This window comes from Ipomoea triloba, chromosome 12 (genome assembly GCF_003576645.1).
Source record: "Ipomoea triloba cultivar NCNSP0323 chromosome 12, ASM357664v1".
Taxonomy (NCBI): domain Eukaryota; kingdom Viridiplantae; phylum Streptophyta; class Magnoliopsida; order Solanales; family Convolvulaceae; genus Ipomoea; species Ipomoea triloba.
In genome coordinates this window covers 7,025,997-7,041,136 of record NC_044927.1, presented here as the reverse complement: position 1 = coordinate 7,041,136, position 15,140 = coordinate 7,025,997, and the positions used below count along the sequence as shown (strand labels likewise).

General features: G+C 35.5%; 2 protein-coding genes across 7 annotated transcripts; one reads left to right on the top strand and one right to left on the bottom strand.

Moving 5' to 3' along the window:
• The first annotated feature begins 5,750 nt into the window (after window positions 1–5,750).
• LOC115998230 (DNA damage-repair/toleration protein DRT102) lies at window positions 5,751–6,938 on the top strand. The gene has a single exon (XM_031237729.1). It carries the CDS (start codon window positions 5,834–5,836, stop codon window positions 6,776–6,778), a length of 945 nt encoding a protein of 314 aa, XP_031093589.1. The 5' UTR covers window positions 5,751–5,833; the 3' UTR covers window positions 6,779–6,938.
• Window positions 6,939–7,160: 222 nt separating this feature from the next.
• Window positions 7,161–12,480, bottom strand: LOC115999729. Of its 6 annotated transcripts, none has more exons than XM_031239625.1 (11): window positions 12,347–12,480; window positions 12,122–12,261; window positions 11,619–11,728; window positions 11,098–11,163; window positions 10,324–10,406; window positions 9,410–9,456; window positions 9,083–9,161; window positions 8,924–9,000; window positions 8,346–8,444; window positions 7,913–8,240; window positions 7,161–7,818 (listed from the first exon to the last, which is right to left on the bottom strand). In XM_031239625.1, the coding sequence occupies exons 1-9, from the start codon at window positions 12,467–12,469 to the stop codon at window positions 8,375–8,377; spliced, it is 795 nt and encodes a 264-aa protein (XP_031095485.1). In that variant the 5' UTR covers window positions 12,470–12,480; the 3' UTR covers window positions 7,161–7,818; window positions 7,913–8,240; window positions 8,346–8,374. The 6 variants fall into 6 exon arrangements, with proteins under 6 accessions (XP_031095485.1, XP_031095484.1, XP_031095483.1 ...); XM_031239624.1 differs by having other exon boundaries at window positions 7,913–8,205; XM_031239623.1 differs by having other exon boundaries at window positions 7,913–8,178.
• Window positions 12,481–15,140: the final 2,660 nt, after the last annotated feature.

Genomic DNA, 15,140 nt, shown 5'->3' with positions numbered 1-15,140 from the left:
CGCTGAATTGTAGCCTCTACCTTGTTTCCAAGTAGACGTGTCGCTGTATTGGGTCGCTCATCATTCACCTGCCGCATTTATTCTTCCTTCTTATTCATTTGGTACCCATTCCAATTTAATCATCTGTTAAGGAAATTTAGACGCCGTCCACATAGAGTTACAGAGTAGCAACGGCATGTATGATACGATTGAGTTGGCGGAGGATAAATTTCTCCATCATCTTATTTATTTTTTTGTCCTTTCCGGAAAGGGCATTATTGTGAATAAGACATCCGAAACAGAAATAGCGGGTGGGGCAATGGGAGATTGGGAGAGGTTTCTTTTCCCATCAAATGTTTACGACGACCTTTTCTTCCCATTATTTGTTGTCAAAAGTTGTAAAGTATACCTATAAGCTAAGATTACCACAGCTTTAATTTTTCCTACAAATGAAAGTTTAAAGAGTTTCATCATTTTATCTAAAATTGTACACTCAGATACTAGGATGCTTGTGAGCACATTTGAAGTTTAACAACATTTTATAACGTCACTATATTTATCTAAACTTCACCACTTTTAATGATCTATAACAAGAAGAAAAAATGCACATTACCTTACTATGTAATTATGAAAATAATTAGCATTAATGTTTAATTGATTAGGAGAATAATTATATATTTCATTTACTATATTTATATTAAAATAATGCATTAGGTGAAGAAGTGATTATTAAGAAAGCATATATGAGAGGGTTTAGGTGAGAATAGGCTTTTATGTAAAAAGTGAAGACTAATCTAATTGACGGAGGTGTATTTCAACTCCCTGTCTGGTTGTGAGTGCTACATTATGGGATGCTGGCAGGAGGGGGAGATAAGCAAAAAGGTGGTCGCGGGAGCATTTGTGGATCGAAATTCTTGGAACTTGTCGTTCACACGTTTTTTGCTATTTCGTTGCAAAATATACTATAAATATGATGTCTTTACTCCCTTAAGACATCATCATCATAATTCATAAATATGGGTCTTTAACTTACTCCCAAGATGATGTTTGTAGTTAGAGAATTTGAAATGTATGGTCAAAGTACCATGAAGTCTCTATACTATATGAGATTTTATTCATTATTTTAGCTACTATATATTAATTATGTTCAATTAAATCCCTATAATTAAAAAAAAAGTGTAATTACTATGGAGTAATTAAAAGCAATAATTTGAGTGTTAACTTGAATGATGTGGCATTGACATCATCTATGTCATTGTCAACAAAATATGACGTGTCAATATGCTAACTCATGTTTTATTTAAAAAAAATTATTTAATTAAACTAATATATTAATATTAATATTAAACTTCACAAAGTAAATAACGAACGCATACACACCCCAAGAAGTTTTAGACCCTTAACTTTATAATGAGATTAATGCCATTTTCCTTCACCATGCTAAGAATTAGGGGTGGAAATAGGCTAGGTCGAGCCGAGTTTTAGAAATTTAGGCCTGGGCCTATTATGAAAATCTAAAGCCTGAACCTGGATCTGTATGTAGGCTTTTTTTTAGGCTCAAGAGGCTACAGTTGGCCTAGCCTAGCTATTTAGATAGGCTTTGAGCCTATTTAAGACCTGCATTTTTAAGCCTTTTAAAATATACATGTAAAAAATTTACAAAAAATACCTAAGTTCAATTAGATTATTATTTGTTACCCTATATAATATCATAAATAATAAACAATCAACTCATATAATTAAGTTGCGATATTTCATTAAATATTATGACAATAAGAACAGTTAATAAAAAAATTAAACAATAAGAATACATACAACAAGGTTAGCAGCAATAATGTTTATAGTTGAATCATAATTTAGAATGAGATTTTGGAGGTGAAGGGTTAGAGTTTGATAATTATATATACTTAGGATTGTATTGTAAATATAAAAATATATATTAGATAAAAAATAGAATATATATATATATATATATATATATATATATATATATATATATATATATATATATGCCAGGCTTGTTGGCCTGAAGGCCGAGCCTAGTATATATAGGCCTGGCCGGCCTGTTTAGTTAAATAGGCTTTTGAAATTGGCTGAAGCTGACCTTTCTACTAAACGAGTTAGGCCTAACTAGGCTTTAATTAGGCCCGAACATAGGCCCCTACAAGGGGTCTGGCATATTCGGCAAATTATACCGTGCACCGTGGTGCACATAGCAATGTGCACCATGTACGTAAACGACATCGTTTTGAACATTGTAAACTAATCGTCCGTTTTTTTTTAAAATCACGTTTCCCGGTTTGGCCGGTGTCTACATTTATGTTAATATTCTGTATATTACAGGCAATCATTCTGTGTATTCTAGGCAACAGTTCTGTGTATTCTAGGTAATCGTTCTGTGTATTCATGTTAGTAATACATGTTGTGATGTGTTTGTGCATTCGAATGTTTAGGAGGATGAATTCTGTGTATTTTGTGTCAATATTCTGTGTATTCATGTTATTAACATAGGTTGTGATGTGCTTGTGCATTCGAATGTTAGGAGGATGAATTCTGTGTATTTTGTGTCAATATTCTGTGTATTCTGGACAAACATTCTAGGCAAACGTTCTGTGTATTCTAAATAATGATTATGTGTATTATAGATAATGAATTCCCTAGAGTCATTCGCGTCCGCGTCCACTAGCATCTATGTATTTTGTGTCAATATTCTGTGTATTCTGGACAAACATTCTGTGTATTCTAGGCAAACGTTCTGTGTATTCTAGATAATGATTATGTGTATTATATATAATGAATTTCCTGAAGTCATTCGCGTCCGCGCCCACTAACATCGAAACGACGTCGTTTACGTTCGTGGTGCACATTGCTATGTGCACCGTGGTGCAGGATATAACAATTGGGCCTATTCCCACCCCTACTATGAATTAAGAAATGAACTTAATATCAATGTGACCAATTTAATTAAGAAGCATATTGAGTGTTGGTTTTTTAAAATTTAAATAAACTACATGACTACATCAGATATATTTTTAAAATATTAATTTTTAGAAAATTACAAATAAGAACATAGAGATTAAAATTTTAATTGTCATTATTAACTTTTTCTATCAATATACATTTATTTTAATTTGTATACTTTTTTTTTTTTACAGTTCAAATAAAATTCTCAACACATCCAACTTTAATATTCATCTTAATTTTATTAAACCTTGCACAATAATATTAAGTTGATTATTTAGCATAGTGTAAGAAAATGGTACTAATGTCATGAGAGGTTGAGGGTTCAGCACTTGTTGGACTGCATTAGTAATTTTTACTTTGTAAAAGCTTAATATTAATGTATCATATTATTATTATTATTATTATTATTATTATTATTTAAGCATTTAAAAAGCTTAACATTTTATTATATTTAAGTTAGTTGTATACTTTTATTTTTATGAAGTTTATTGGATGCATGTGAGCTTATGAAGCTTAACGTTGCATGGTTAAGTAAATTTTGAAAGCTATTAAATATATATGTTATAATGAAACAAGTTTATATTATTTAATGTGTCCAAATAACAACTGTATTGCATTATAGTTTTGACACAAATTTACTTAATAATAATAATAATAAGTATGGGCATTTTGGTATTTATACTACTTATACCTTTCTCATTCCCATTCCCACGGATACCAGACACTGAAATTGAAATTTTCAGTAATTCTACTCATACAAATCAAATATTGAAATTTAAATTCTCACACTATTCCTCCCCGGGATTACAATTCTTTTCGTACTTAATTCCTCACATTGCAACCAAAATCCCCGCAATAGTTATTTGACTTTAAATTAATTAAAACTACAGTAAGAAAAAAATAAAAAGGAATAAGGTTCAAATATGCCTCCAACTACTTTAGAAGCGGTGATCAAGTGGGCGTAACATAATTTGTGTACATGAACATCACAAGTTTGATTTTTAGTTGATCATGTTGCACAAGGTCTTCCTATGGTCTCATATTTATTCAATCTAGAAGAAGATGGTTCCTAATATGGGTGTAAACAAGCCTAGCCTAACCCAATGGGGTAGCTCAAGTGGACCCTGGATCCGGATCGTTAAACGGACCGAGAAAGACTCGGTACTTGAAACTCGAGCTTGACTCCAAATATCATAACAAACTTAATATTTGTTTGATCAGAAAGGGAGGAGAACCCGAGGCCATAGACGACACCGATACAAATCCTTTAATTCATGTCAAGCCACCATCTAACTTTCTCAATACACTTGCCGAATTGGACCATGACCCATGGCTCCTTCTTGAATCCATTGAACAATGTTGGATTTCAATATAACGTAGACCTTTTTGCCAATTAAGCTCACTCCATACACTTGACGATATATGGCTCTAGCTTCATATATACTCTGTCTTGCCCATATATAAGACCTTCCAACTACTCACCATCGATCTCCAGTATTCTGCAAGACTCCTTGGTACCCTACCTTTCTTAAGCTCTTATCTTTAATTCACAATAATCATTATTGCACAAGTATGACAAAATAATAATTTTATTATCATCAATCCAAATAATTAAAAAATCATGCAACCAATCAATTAACCATATAATCATCAATTAATCATTAATAACTAATCATTCCGAACATTAATAACTAACTAATTATTGATGTTTTAAAATAAAAGTTGATTATTCGAATAAATAATTAAAAAATCATGCAACCAATCAATTAACCATATAATCATTAATTAATCATTAATAACTAATCATTCTGAACATTAATAACTAACTAATTATTGATGTTTTAAAATAAAAGTTGATCATTCGAATAATGATTGAAAGCTACAGAATAATCATCACTAGCTACGGAGTAATCATCAGTAATCATCTCTTTGCCTAAAAATTGATAAAAGCTAACTTACGTTTTGTTTGGCCGATTATTTTTTCCATCACATTTTGAAATTCAATTCAAAAAACTTTCTCTAGCCGGATAATGATTCCGTTTTGACGCTGCCGTCCAGGTATCCGGTCATGGGGCGTACTCCAAAGAAACGTCTGGGGACTTTGATATATTCCATAGCTTACTCCAAACAGGGTCCTGCAGGTTAGTCTCAAAGCCTTTGATTAACATATACGCAAATGTGATGGAGAATTATAACATACCAGAAGCTTCTGGCATCCAATAAGTGCTGCCTAATACTCTCCGGTATGTTAGTAAGGTTTTCCCATTTCCATCCCCTACTGGCTACGTACTACCATCCTATAGTTTGTATGATTCTAATTAATTACGGAGTACATTATTTGTATCTTTTTTAAAGTTTTAATAATATGTAACTTAATTTTTGTATACAGAAAAATTACTTTTTGAGATTTTCTTAGGAGCCCCTCCAATAATTTTTCCACATTTTTCTTGGATTACATGGATTTTTATCAATGACAAAAATTTTATTCTTGATTAGTATTACAAGCATAAGTATGACATTTGCGCATATAAATATAACATTTGCATGTTGATTCAACATGATTCACAAATAAGGATCCGTGAAATTGTTCCATACAAATGTGACCCTTTCACTAAAAAGTAATTAAACTTCACTTACAAGTGATGTCAATAGCGAATGTCTACGATTCTCCTTGGACCAACTCTCGTGCCTCCCAGAACGAACTGAGGTTAATCGGATGTACTCGAAAAAAAAAATCTGAAACACCTCATGGTCCAAAAAATAAATAAATAGCGAATGTCTAGATTCATTGTATATTTAGCGGTCCCCTGTAATTTTCTCTCCGAGGAATCTATCTATCTCAACAAAACTCTTTCACCAGCGCCCACTCTCTTCACTCAACACAGTCTCCATGGCTTCCACCGATCGCCGCCTTAGGATCATCGCCGGAGCCGATTCCTTCGGCAGCGACCTCAAGGACACCCTGGTAGCTCAGCTCCGCGCCTTGAACATCGACGTCCAAGACCTAGGCACCGACAAGTACTACTCAGTCGGCGAAGAAATCGGGCGCCGCGTTAGCCAAGCCGCCGCTACCTCCGATCCATCAATCGAGACTCGAGGCCTCGTCGCCTGCGGCACCGGCGTCGGAGTCGCCATCTTCGCCAACAAATTCCCCGGCGTCTACGCCGCCACTTGCCTCACCCCCGGCGAGGCCATCAACGCCCGATCGATCAACAATTGCAACGTCCTCGCCGTTTCCGGCATGAACACTTCCCCCGATGTCGCTTCGCAAATTCTCGATTCCTTTCTCAATACTCCCTTCAAATCTCCCTGCCCCGCCTCCGGCTCAAACCCTTGGCCTTCAGATCTCGAATCGTTTTTCGATAGTTCCCTCCCCGAAATGTCAAAAATCGGAACTCCGAAAAACGCGGAGAAAGAAACGCCGAAAAATGCGGAGAAAGACACGGCGTGTATGCTATGCTCGCTGGTTAAGAACCGGGAATTTACGGGAGTTGAGATAATGCCGGGCGGGTCAATGAGCATAGTGCGGGAGACGCCGACGTCGGCGTTTGTGAAGTTCAAGGGTGGGAGTGTGGAACCGGGTCATCACCACACGTTTGGGCATGATGTGGTGGTGGTGCAGGGGAGGAAAACAGTGTGGAATTTGAGCAAAGGGGAGAAATACGATTTGGGGGTGGGGGATTACTTGTTCACGCCGGCGGGGGATGTTCATCGGGTGAAGTATTGGGAGGACACGGAGTTCTTCATCAAGTGGGAGGGGCAGTGGGATATATTCCTGGACGAGGATCTTGCCGCAGCCAATGCTGCTTTGGATAAGCAGCAGAAGGAGAATTAGCTGTTCTGTTTTACTCTGAGATCCTTCATATATTTTATGCCTCTTATGTATGTTTGTATGTATGAAACTATGAATAATGTATTGAACCTTATGAGAGACATCCTTTGTGCTTTGTATAATACCTTCCTTGAATTCTCAATAAAACTACTCATTCTCCTTATCCCATGACTTGGTTACTTAACTGCAACCAAATCTCATACCCCAAATGAAGAAAGTAGTAGATTGACAAATGAGATATTTGGCAAATACTTCGTAGCTGTTAGTTGATTGGATTAACAGGTTTAACAGGTTTGATTAGTTGATTGGTTAGCGGTTTTGATCTGTTATAAAAAATTAATTAACCAAACACTCATATTGACTATTTAACTTGTTAAATAGTTAATAGTAGTCAAACAAATCAAAATTGATTGATAAGCTAGAAATAGGTTCAAATCTCTGCATATACATAAATTAACACAACCACGCAATCTTTCTTCTTCCACGTTGAAGTTGAGAAGAGAAGAATGAGTTCAGCTTTGGTTGATGGCCCTGCAGTGGAGGCCTTCATGCATGACACCAAGTCATTCGACTTCAACTCACTCGACATGGAAAGCAACTGTTTTTGTTATATGCTCGCGGTGGGAGTATTGACGAGCCTACTTTTGTTATATGCTCAGAGTGGCATTGCAAATAAGAAGTGTGGAGATCGTGTTTGGGAATGGTATGAAGTGTTGTGACTTGTGATTTTTTTCTAACTAGGAAGAATTGTTCTTATAAAGATTGGGGTTGAGGATGGGTAAATACATAAGAATGGGCTAAATTTTGCTTAGAAGACGATCCAAACTCAATAGAAGTCCTTTTGATGGGAATTGTCATCATCTTCAACCACTCGCTCAAGAATACAACCAGCAGAGAGGAACTCCAATTCGCGTTCTACAGCATGAGCAACCCTTACCAACCAGCAGAGAGGAACTCCAACTCGCGTTCTACAGCATGAGCAACCCTTACCGATGTCTGTCACATTGTTTGGTTGGAGGTGCACACGAATTGCTGACTTAAGTCTGTTGAGGAACAACACTAGTTGAGTTTGAGGCACCAAACCAGGAATTTGGGCAACACGAGCTCTAAATTTATTTGCAAATTCATTTATAGTACCTGTTTAGCGAAGCGTGCATAATTGTTCGATCGGAAGCCCGAGAAGTTCACCACTGAATTCTTCCAGAAGTTCTATTGTAAACTGACCTCACGTGAAAAACGGCTATTACTGTTGAAGCGATCAAACCGATGGAGTGTTGGTCCTTTCACACTGATGAAAATCGTTGGCACCTTCAAATCATCATGGTTGCATCGATTGGAAAATAACGGATATGCTCGAGCTAGACATCCTACTCGATCCGTGACAGTATCTCCAAATTGCAAGACTGCAGTGAAGGATTAAGCAAAGGAACCTGTTGTAATAGTATCGGTGCATAATTGATATTGCCTAAAGAAGAATTTCCGCCAAGAGCAACCATCGGAGAGAAACTAGATTCTGCAAAACGTTTCCCGTGCAATGAAAAGAGCAGTTTGGACATCTTGACAAGCATACCTTCTATAATGTTCATACGGTGATTCATGTCAGAGCACAGCAACCCAATTTCCATATGCATTTCCTCCATTTCCATATGTATTTCCTCTTGGTTCTTCTCTAACAATTCAACATGAGAATCCAATTGCGTATTAATCATTAATCATTGCATTGTAAGTCATTAATCATTGCATTGTAAGTCAGACCAATTTGTTAGATACTTAGAGTAAAGAACAATTGAGGAAGAAACAATGAAGAATTGAATTGAATTGAAAGGACTAAAAACAACAAGGATATTGTAAAATATATTCTTGCCCAACTATAATTAGCTCTTATATTCTCTAATTACTATTGCCTGTCTCAACAATCAACACTAAGGAAGACTCCTATTTATAATCTCATACATTGTATAGGGAAGTAAATAGTATAATATCCTCCCTGATTCCCTGTTGGAATTCTATGACTTATGCTTGATTAATTCCCATTTACATTTGTGTCCTGATTTCCTATGTAGCTTTTGATAATGCAGAAGGGTTACTTATGATACAAGAAGCACTACAATCAATGTCCTTTCATTATAGTGTCAGAATTCATCAGACCTTTGAAAGCCAGGAGTAAAAATCTGACCAATTGCTTCAAGAGCAGAAATGTCCCAACTCTCTACATGCCTCACAACCTGCACATTAACATTAAATTTTAGTGTTAAAGATACACCAAATTAAACCATAAGAAAAATGTCAGGAATTCATTGTACATACTCTAAGTTGTCTGTCTAAGTCATAAACTGTGCATCCATTCACTGATATGAGGGGTTTCCATGGAAGCTTGAGATATGTTCTGCAAATTAATCGGGGTTTGGACATCTAAGATTGAGCGACTAATACCATATTTTGCTTGTAAGAATTTAACAAAAAATTGACAGATTACACCAACATATGTGATATATTTAAGGTCGTCTTCTTTAAATAAAATAAGGGGATAACTTCTTAATTGAAACTGGGATGCTCAATAACTCAACAAGGAAATTAACGAAAAAACTTTGACATCAGACAATCTTTCCGCATAAAAGTACCAAAGAGAAGCACCTGAGCTTCCAGGTTGCCATTATGAAGTCTGCATTGCTATTGGCACCCTGCATATGAATAACAATGAAAACACTGAAATAAAAAATAAAGAATCCACTCAATTAGCTAATCTAACATATGACCTTATAAACCACCAGGAACAACCATATAAACTAAGCACCGGCCAAACCACACCAAAAAACTGAGTCCAATCAATTAGTTAGTCTAAACTATGGCCTTATAAACCCATATATTTTCTCTTTTTTTTTTTTTTTTTCAATGTGGGACTCTTAACAATTACTAAATAAATAAAAGACTAATGCTGCCAAGATTGTTGAGTAGCAAACTCCTGTGTAAGCTATTAAATATTTGTCTACATTTAAGGAAGACAGCAACTCAACAAGAAAATGATAAATGATAGAGAGTATAAAATTAGCTAAGACACCATGAAGAATGGGACAAACTTCTATAAGCTACATGCATGATTCTTAGTAGCTGGAGTGATAATTCAGTGGCCACCATTAGTCAAAGGCGAGTGAGGAAGATTAGAACAATATGAGCAAACTTTCCAAGAATAAATTAATGAGTAAATATATATTCTTGATTATTACTCCGTAATAATGTAAACAATTTAAAAGGGTGAAACAAATACTATTAAGGGAGTAACAAGAGATTCTATCTGCTATGTCTCAACTCTCAACTGTCCAGTCATTTACTCTGAAAGTTTGTACACGATAATAAAACGAAACGAAACAAAATAAACAAGTTAGATGGTTGGCATGATTCTTCAAACCTTTTTTCCTGAAATCAGATGCTGCGTTATGAAAATAAGCTGCATCCTTAGCAATATGCCAATATATACCATGAAGCATGAATAAAGTATTTAAATAAATAAAAAAGTATTTTCCATATCAGATGAATGTGTCATATGTTACCTTCTCAATCTTCTCTAACTTGATCGAGGGGGTATCAAAAAATGGAACAAGCAATTTCAAGTTGCGTGAGTACAAGTCCCTTCCTGGATGGCAAAGTAAAAGATTAGACAATAGACACCTTATCTTTTTCGTCATTATTTCAATTTTCAAATTTAGGATTTGACTTTTAGACAAAAATTATAAAAGGAAAGAAGCTTTACTTGTTCTGTTTTCTTAAGAGGTCATATAATTACTAAACAATGTCAGACACTTATAGAACTGTTTGGACTACTAATAATCCGAAAGGTCATATGACATGGCATAAGCCAATATCATATGCCATGACAGAGAAGCTGTATGCAACATAATCACTTAAAAATAAGAGGATATACTGGTATCTATTTATTTTTATCATTGTAATTAGTCCCAACATTTGAAAGTAAGCCATGGAGTGAACATCCCCTCTAAAATTTGCAAATGACATCCCCTCTAGAAGGCCCTAAAAGGAGTTATAATCCAAAGTCCAGCCAGTAGGAAGATAGAGAAGTTTCAGTAGAAAATAATAGAAAGTCAATTGGTGGGTCTCCTGGAAGGGTAAGAAGATATGCTACTAAATTGGAAGAGTATGGGCCATTCAGTACTATACGCAATAAAAAAATAAGTTGAATATGATTGAGGTTCAAAACTGCAAAGTTTTACAAAACAATCAACAAAAATAAATTGTGTATAGCATCAATGAAATAGCTAAGAGCAATACTGTTATAACAGCCCATAACCATGTGTAAATAAGTCTACCACGGAATTTAATAGTTGGATCTTCAAAGGTGCAATCTTCTGCATAAATTGCACTAGTGAAAAGTCCTGAATTCAACAAAAATACTCATTCAGTCACAAAAGCTTATTTTAAACACCTGTTACAATGTGTAAAGAGCAAATCAACATTTTCTTATCAAATAGTGATGTGATGGTAAGATAAAGGAGTTTGTGTTTGAGAGGGATTTGATAGTTTGGTAAATGGTAATTAGAAGAATACAAGATATTCATATGGTAGAAGATATGATCCAATAACAGCCGTTCAACATCTATTGGTGCAGCCAGATATTCACGTGAGAGCTGTGGTTAGATACTACTGACCTATCCATTTTTACATAATCGATCTTTTCTTCAGCTTGAGAATGCAGGAAAAAAAACATCTTACTCATCCAGCTAACAAGATATACAATTTAGCTCCTCTGTCCGTCATTATTTCACTTTCATGGCAGGTGCAGAAATTGCTGCTTAAACGTAAAGCACTATTAACAAATACAGATTGGTACCTGTAACAAAATACTCTCTTTCATAATCATCCTTAATAATCGTTAGAACATCGTCAACATCAGAAACAGAGAGTTCAATATTTCCACCTTCACCAGTCAATTCATCCAGCCTGCAAACACGAAAACTTACAGAGGATATGCTGGTTCTACCAAAGAATCAATTAATTATCACTTTCATCAGTAACATTATAGTATAGCAGTATCAATACAGATCCAATAGCCAAAAACTTGTTTGAGACCGTCTTCCGTGAGAATTAAGATTAAAATGTAATACTAATAAGGGAGTGTTTGTTAGTTATAAGGAGAGAAAGTGTACATTTTGATTTAAAAGTATTACAATTCCTCTTTCAATAATACATTTCTATCTTATGACCCGACCCAATCCAGGGCACAGATCTCAACGAGGACAATTTGGCAACCAATAGAAACTATAATAAACTATTTTGAGTGAAATAACTAAAACTAATTTTGAAAATATGAGAGGATACGACAAATTGAAGAACCTGTGTTTGTGAGGAGGAGATAAGAGGCTTAGGAGTTGCGTCGCTGCGCTAACCGCAATCTTCAACAGCTTTGGTGCCTGGGTTTGTAGCTTCTCAGGCTTCCGCCTATTCATTGAGCAGCAGTGGATGCCATGCGCCATCTAGTGGAGAAGAATTGGTTGAAAAGAATGAATGTTAGCTATGGAATGTGAGAATTGCTGAGCTGAGCCTTCAATTTGGTTTTACCTTGCTCTGTGATGGCAGGGTATAAGTATAACACCACACAACCGCCATTTTCCTCGCTGCTGGATATGAAAGTGGCGGCGATTTGGCAAAGTAGTTAAAAGTAATTGCAGGTTCAGAATTCATATAGTCTTCAAATTTCTAGACAATCACGATGTCACCCCTGGGTTTCAATTTATTTATTTTATTTAATTTGTCACCTATAGGCTATAGCACCAAATAATTTTAGATAGAGTAATTTCCATTTTTGGTCCTATTGTTATTGGGGCATTGTCAATTTTAGTTCACTTTTCTAATTTTTGTCACATTGCGACCAGTCTTATTTAGTTCTTGTCACTTTTAGTCCACCGTTAAAATTTTCGTCAAATGATCGTCCAAAATAGGGGTATTTTTGGTCTTTTCATGCTTTGTTATCTCGTTGACCCTTTGCAGTGGTTTTCCTTACACATTTTCATCAAATGAAGAGGTCCGGCGAAAGCCATGTGAGCCACATTACAAAGTCATGGCTTTGGCCGGACCTTTTCATGGGATGAAAATGTGTAAGGAAAACCACTGAAAAGAGTAAAAGAGATGATCAAAGCATGAAAAGACCAAAATACTCCTGTTTTGGACTGTCATTTGACAAAAATTTTAACGGTGGACTAAAAGTGACAAAAACTAAATAAGACTGACCGCAATGTAGCAAAAATTAATGAAATGGACTAAAATTGACAATGCCTCAATAACAGTAGGACCAGAAATGGAAATGAGTCTTTTAGATATTTAAGGAAAAATGTTTAAATTGACAACTAATTTGTCACCTATAGCACCTCTTCAATGATTTACACACACTCCGTACATTCCCTCCCCCCATTTGCGTTGCGTGTAGTTGCTGTCTCATACTTTACTTGGCATCTATCTGCCATTATGAATTCAGAACCTGAACAAATTCAGATCCATCCAAGGATTCAAGAATAATTCCATCATTTGTAAACAATTTCTTCTACTTTAATCCATTAGAGCAACCCTACCAATGGGTTTTTCTTGGGATTATGTCAGATTATTGCCAACAAAGCTGGAGAGCGAAAATGAGAGAGAATGCTATGTGTTCATCTGCAAGTTTGGGATCATAGTACAGTAATTAGTCAGACTTTTTTTTTTTAAATGGTAAAAAACATCTATGAGATAGTTATGTCAACTTTGCACAGACACCGCACGGGTGTCGCACGAGTGCTGCACGCGTAAAGCACTAGTCTTTCAATAAAAAGACAAGTACGGTTGTAGCATAGTACCAGGCCACCATCTTTTATGATGGAACAATAGTTTAATTAGGATGGAGGTAATACTAAAAATAATTCTTACCTCTAAAGTCTTTAAGTTTACATTGCATCTGATCTGATATGATCTGGGCATTTATTTTTTGAGAAAACAGAAAACAAGTTAAACAACAATTTCAAAAGGTTTAAGGATTGAGTTTTCTACAACTACTTTGTATACGTATATGCATACGCATGTGTGTGTGTGTGTTTTTTTTTTTTTTTTTTTGAAAATGCATATGCATGTGTGTCTTTGGATAACGTTGTAGTAGGGTGTGGCAATAGAATGCCTCAAAATTTCCGATCAAATTAATTGGTTTCAATTACGTTGCAAAATGCCAAACAGGCAAACACAGTCTCTTTCAATATGTAATTACTATATGTGTTGTGTTTTGGATCAAATTGTCCTCTTGTTTTTTCATTATCTAATTTTATTTTAGTAGTGTATACGTGTTTATTTGGTATTTTCCTTTAGTCTATTCTAGTCAATGTAGGATGATAATTGGTGGATTTAGTCAATTTGGGATTTCGGGATACCAGTTTTAGTACGTAAAATAGATTAAAGATATAATATTGAAGTTTAGTCAAATAATAAAGTAATTATGAATGTGTTGAGCAGAGGCTTAGAGACTCGAGTCTAACATCATACTATTGAAACATGGTGTTAATGACGGCTACGCAAATATAAATAAACCCCATTAGTCTTTTTCTTAGCTAGCAAGGTTTGATTATACTGAATTGTTTTCTTTTTTTAAGGATTGTTTTTTTAAGAACAGTAGTATTTTCACACGTGCGGCGTTACACGTGCGTTTCACCAACGCATAAGAAGTCCAATGGGCTTCTTCATTCCAATAGTTCAGTTGCAATACCTAGTCCAACAACATTTGTTAAAGTGCTGAAGTCTAATTTATTGGATACCGTCGTGTTTGGCCACATTTCGAGAGAAGATTCTCGGGGTCACGGAATCATACCCATTTCTTCATGTGAGGCAACAAAACGACAGAGTACTAACCTAAAACCTGACAGTGCAGTGTGCACTAAAATCGTTATGAGCCAAAAAAATCTCATCAAAAACACGGGCACAAGAAAAATTGATTGTCCATTCAAATTGGAGGGGAAATACATGCATGTTGATGGTTGTTGGAGGGTAAGGATAATATGTGGAGTACATAATCATGCAATTTTTCTTGTGCCTGTGTTTTTTGATGAGATTTTTTTTTTTTTTTTTGCTAGTAAGAACCACCACGTAGAGGTGCCCAAGGTTCGGTTCCGGTTCGGAACCGCCGGTTCGCTATTCCAAAATAGCCCGAACCGGAACCGAAACCTTGTGTGGACGGTTATAGTCCGGTTCTAACCGGACTTCCATTATTTTCTTTTAAATTTTTTTTTAGAATTTTAGGTGACGCAGCAGTGCAAATGCACTGCTGCATCACCTAATTGGCGCTGATGCGCTATCTGCCTATCTCCTCTAACATATGTAATAATATAATATATATATTATA

What these genes read in the sequence shown, in the direction of transcription:
- LOC115998230 (XM_031237729.1), top strand. Translation starts at nt 5,834, where the DNA reads ATGGCTTCCACCGATCGCCGCCTTAGGATCATCGCCGGAGCCGATTCC.
- LOC115999729 (XM_031239625.1), bottom strand. Translation starts at nt 12,469, where the DNA reads ATGAATTCTGAACCTGCAATTACTTTTAACTACTTTGCCAAATCGCCG. An exon ending in TCCAACTATTAAATTCCGTG is followed by an intron (nt 10,407 to 11,097) that starts GTAGACTTATTT and finishes TTTGCCATCCAG; the next exon opens with GAAGGGACTTGTACTCACGC. An exon ending in TTTACTCCTGGCTTTCAAAG is followed by an intron (nt 8,445 to 8,923) that starts GTCTGATGAATT and finishes TTGAATTGTTAG; the next exon opens with AGAAGAACCAAGAGGAAATA.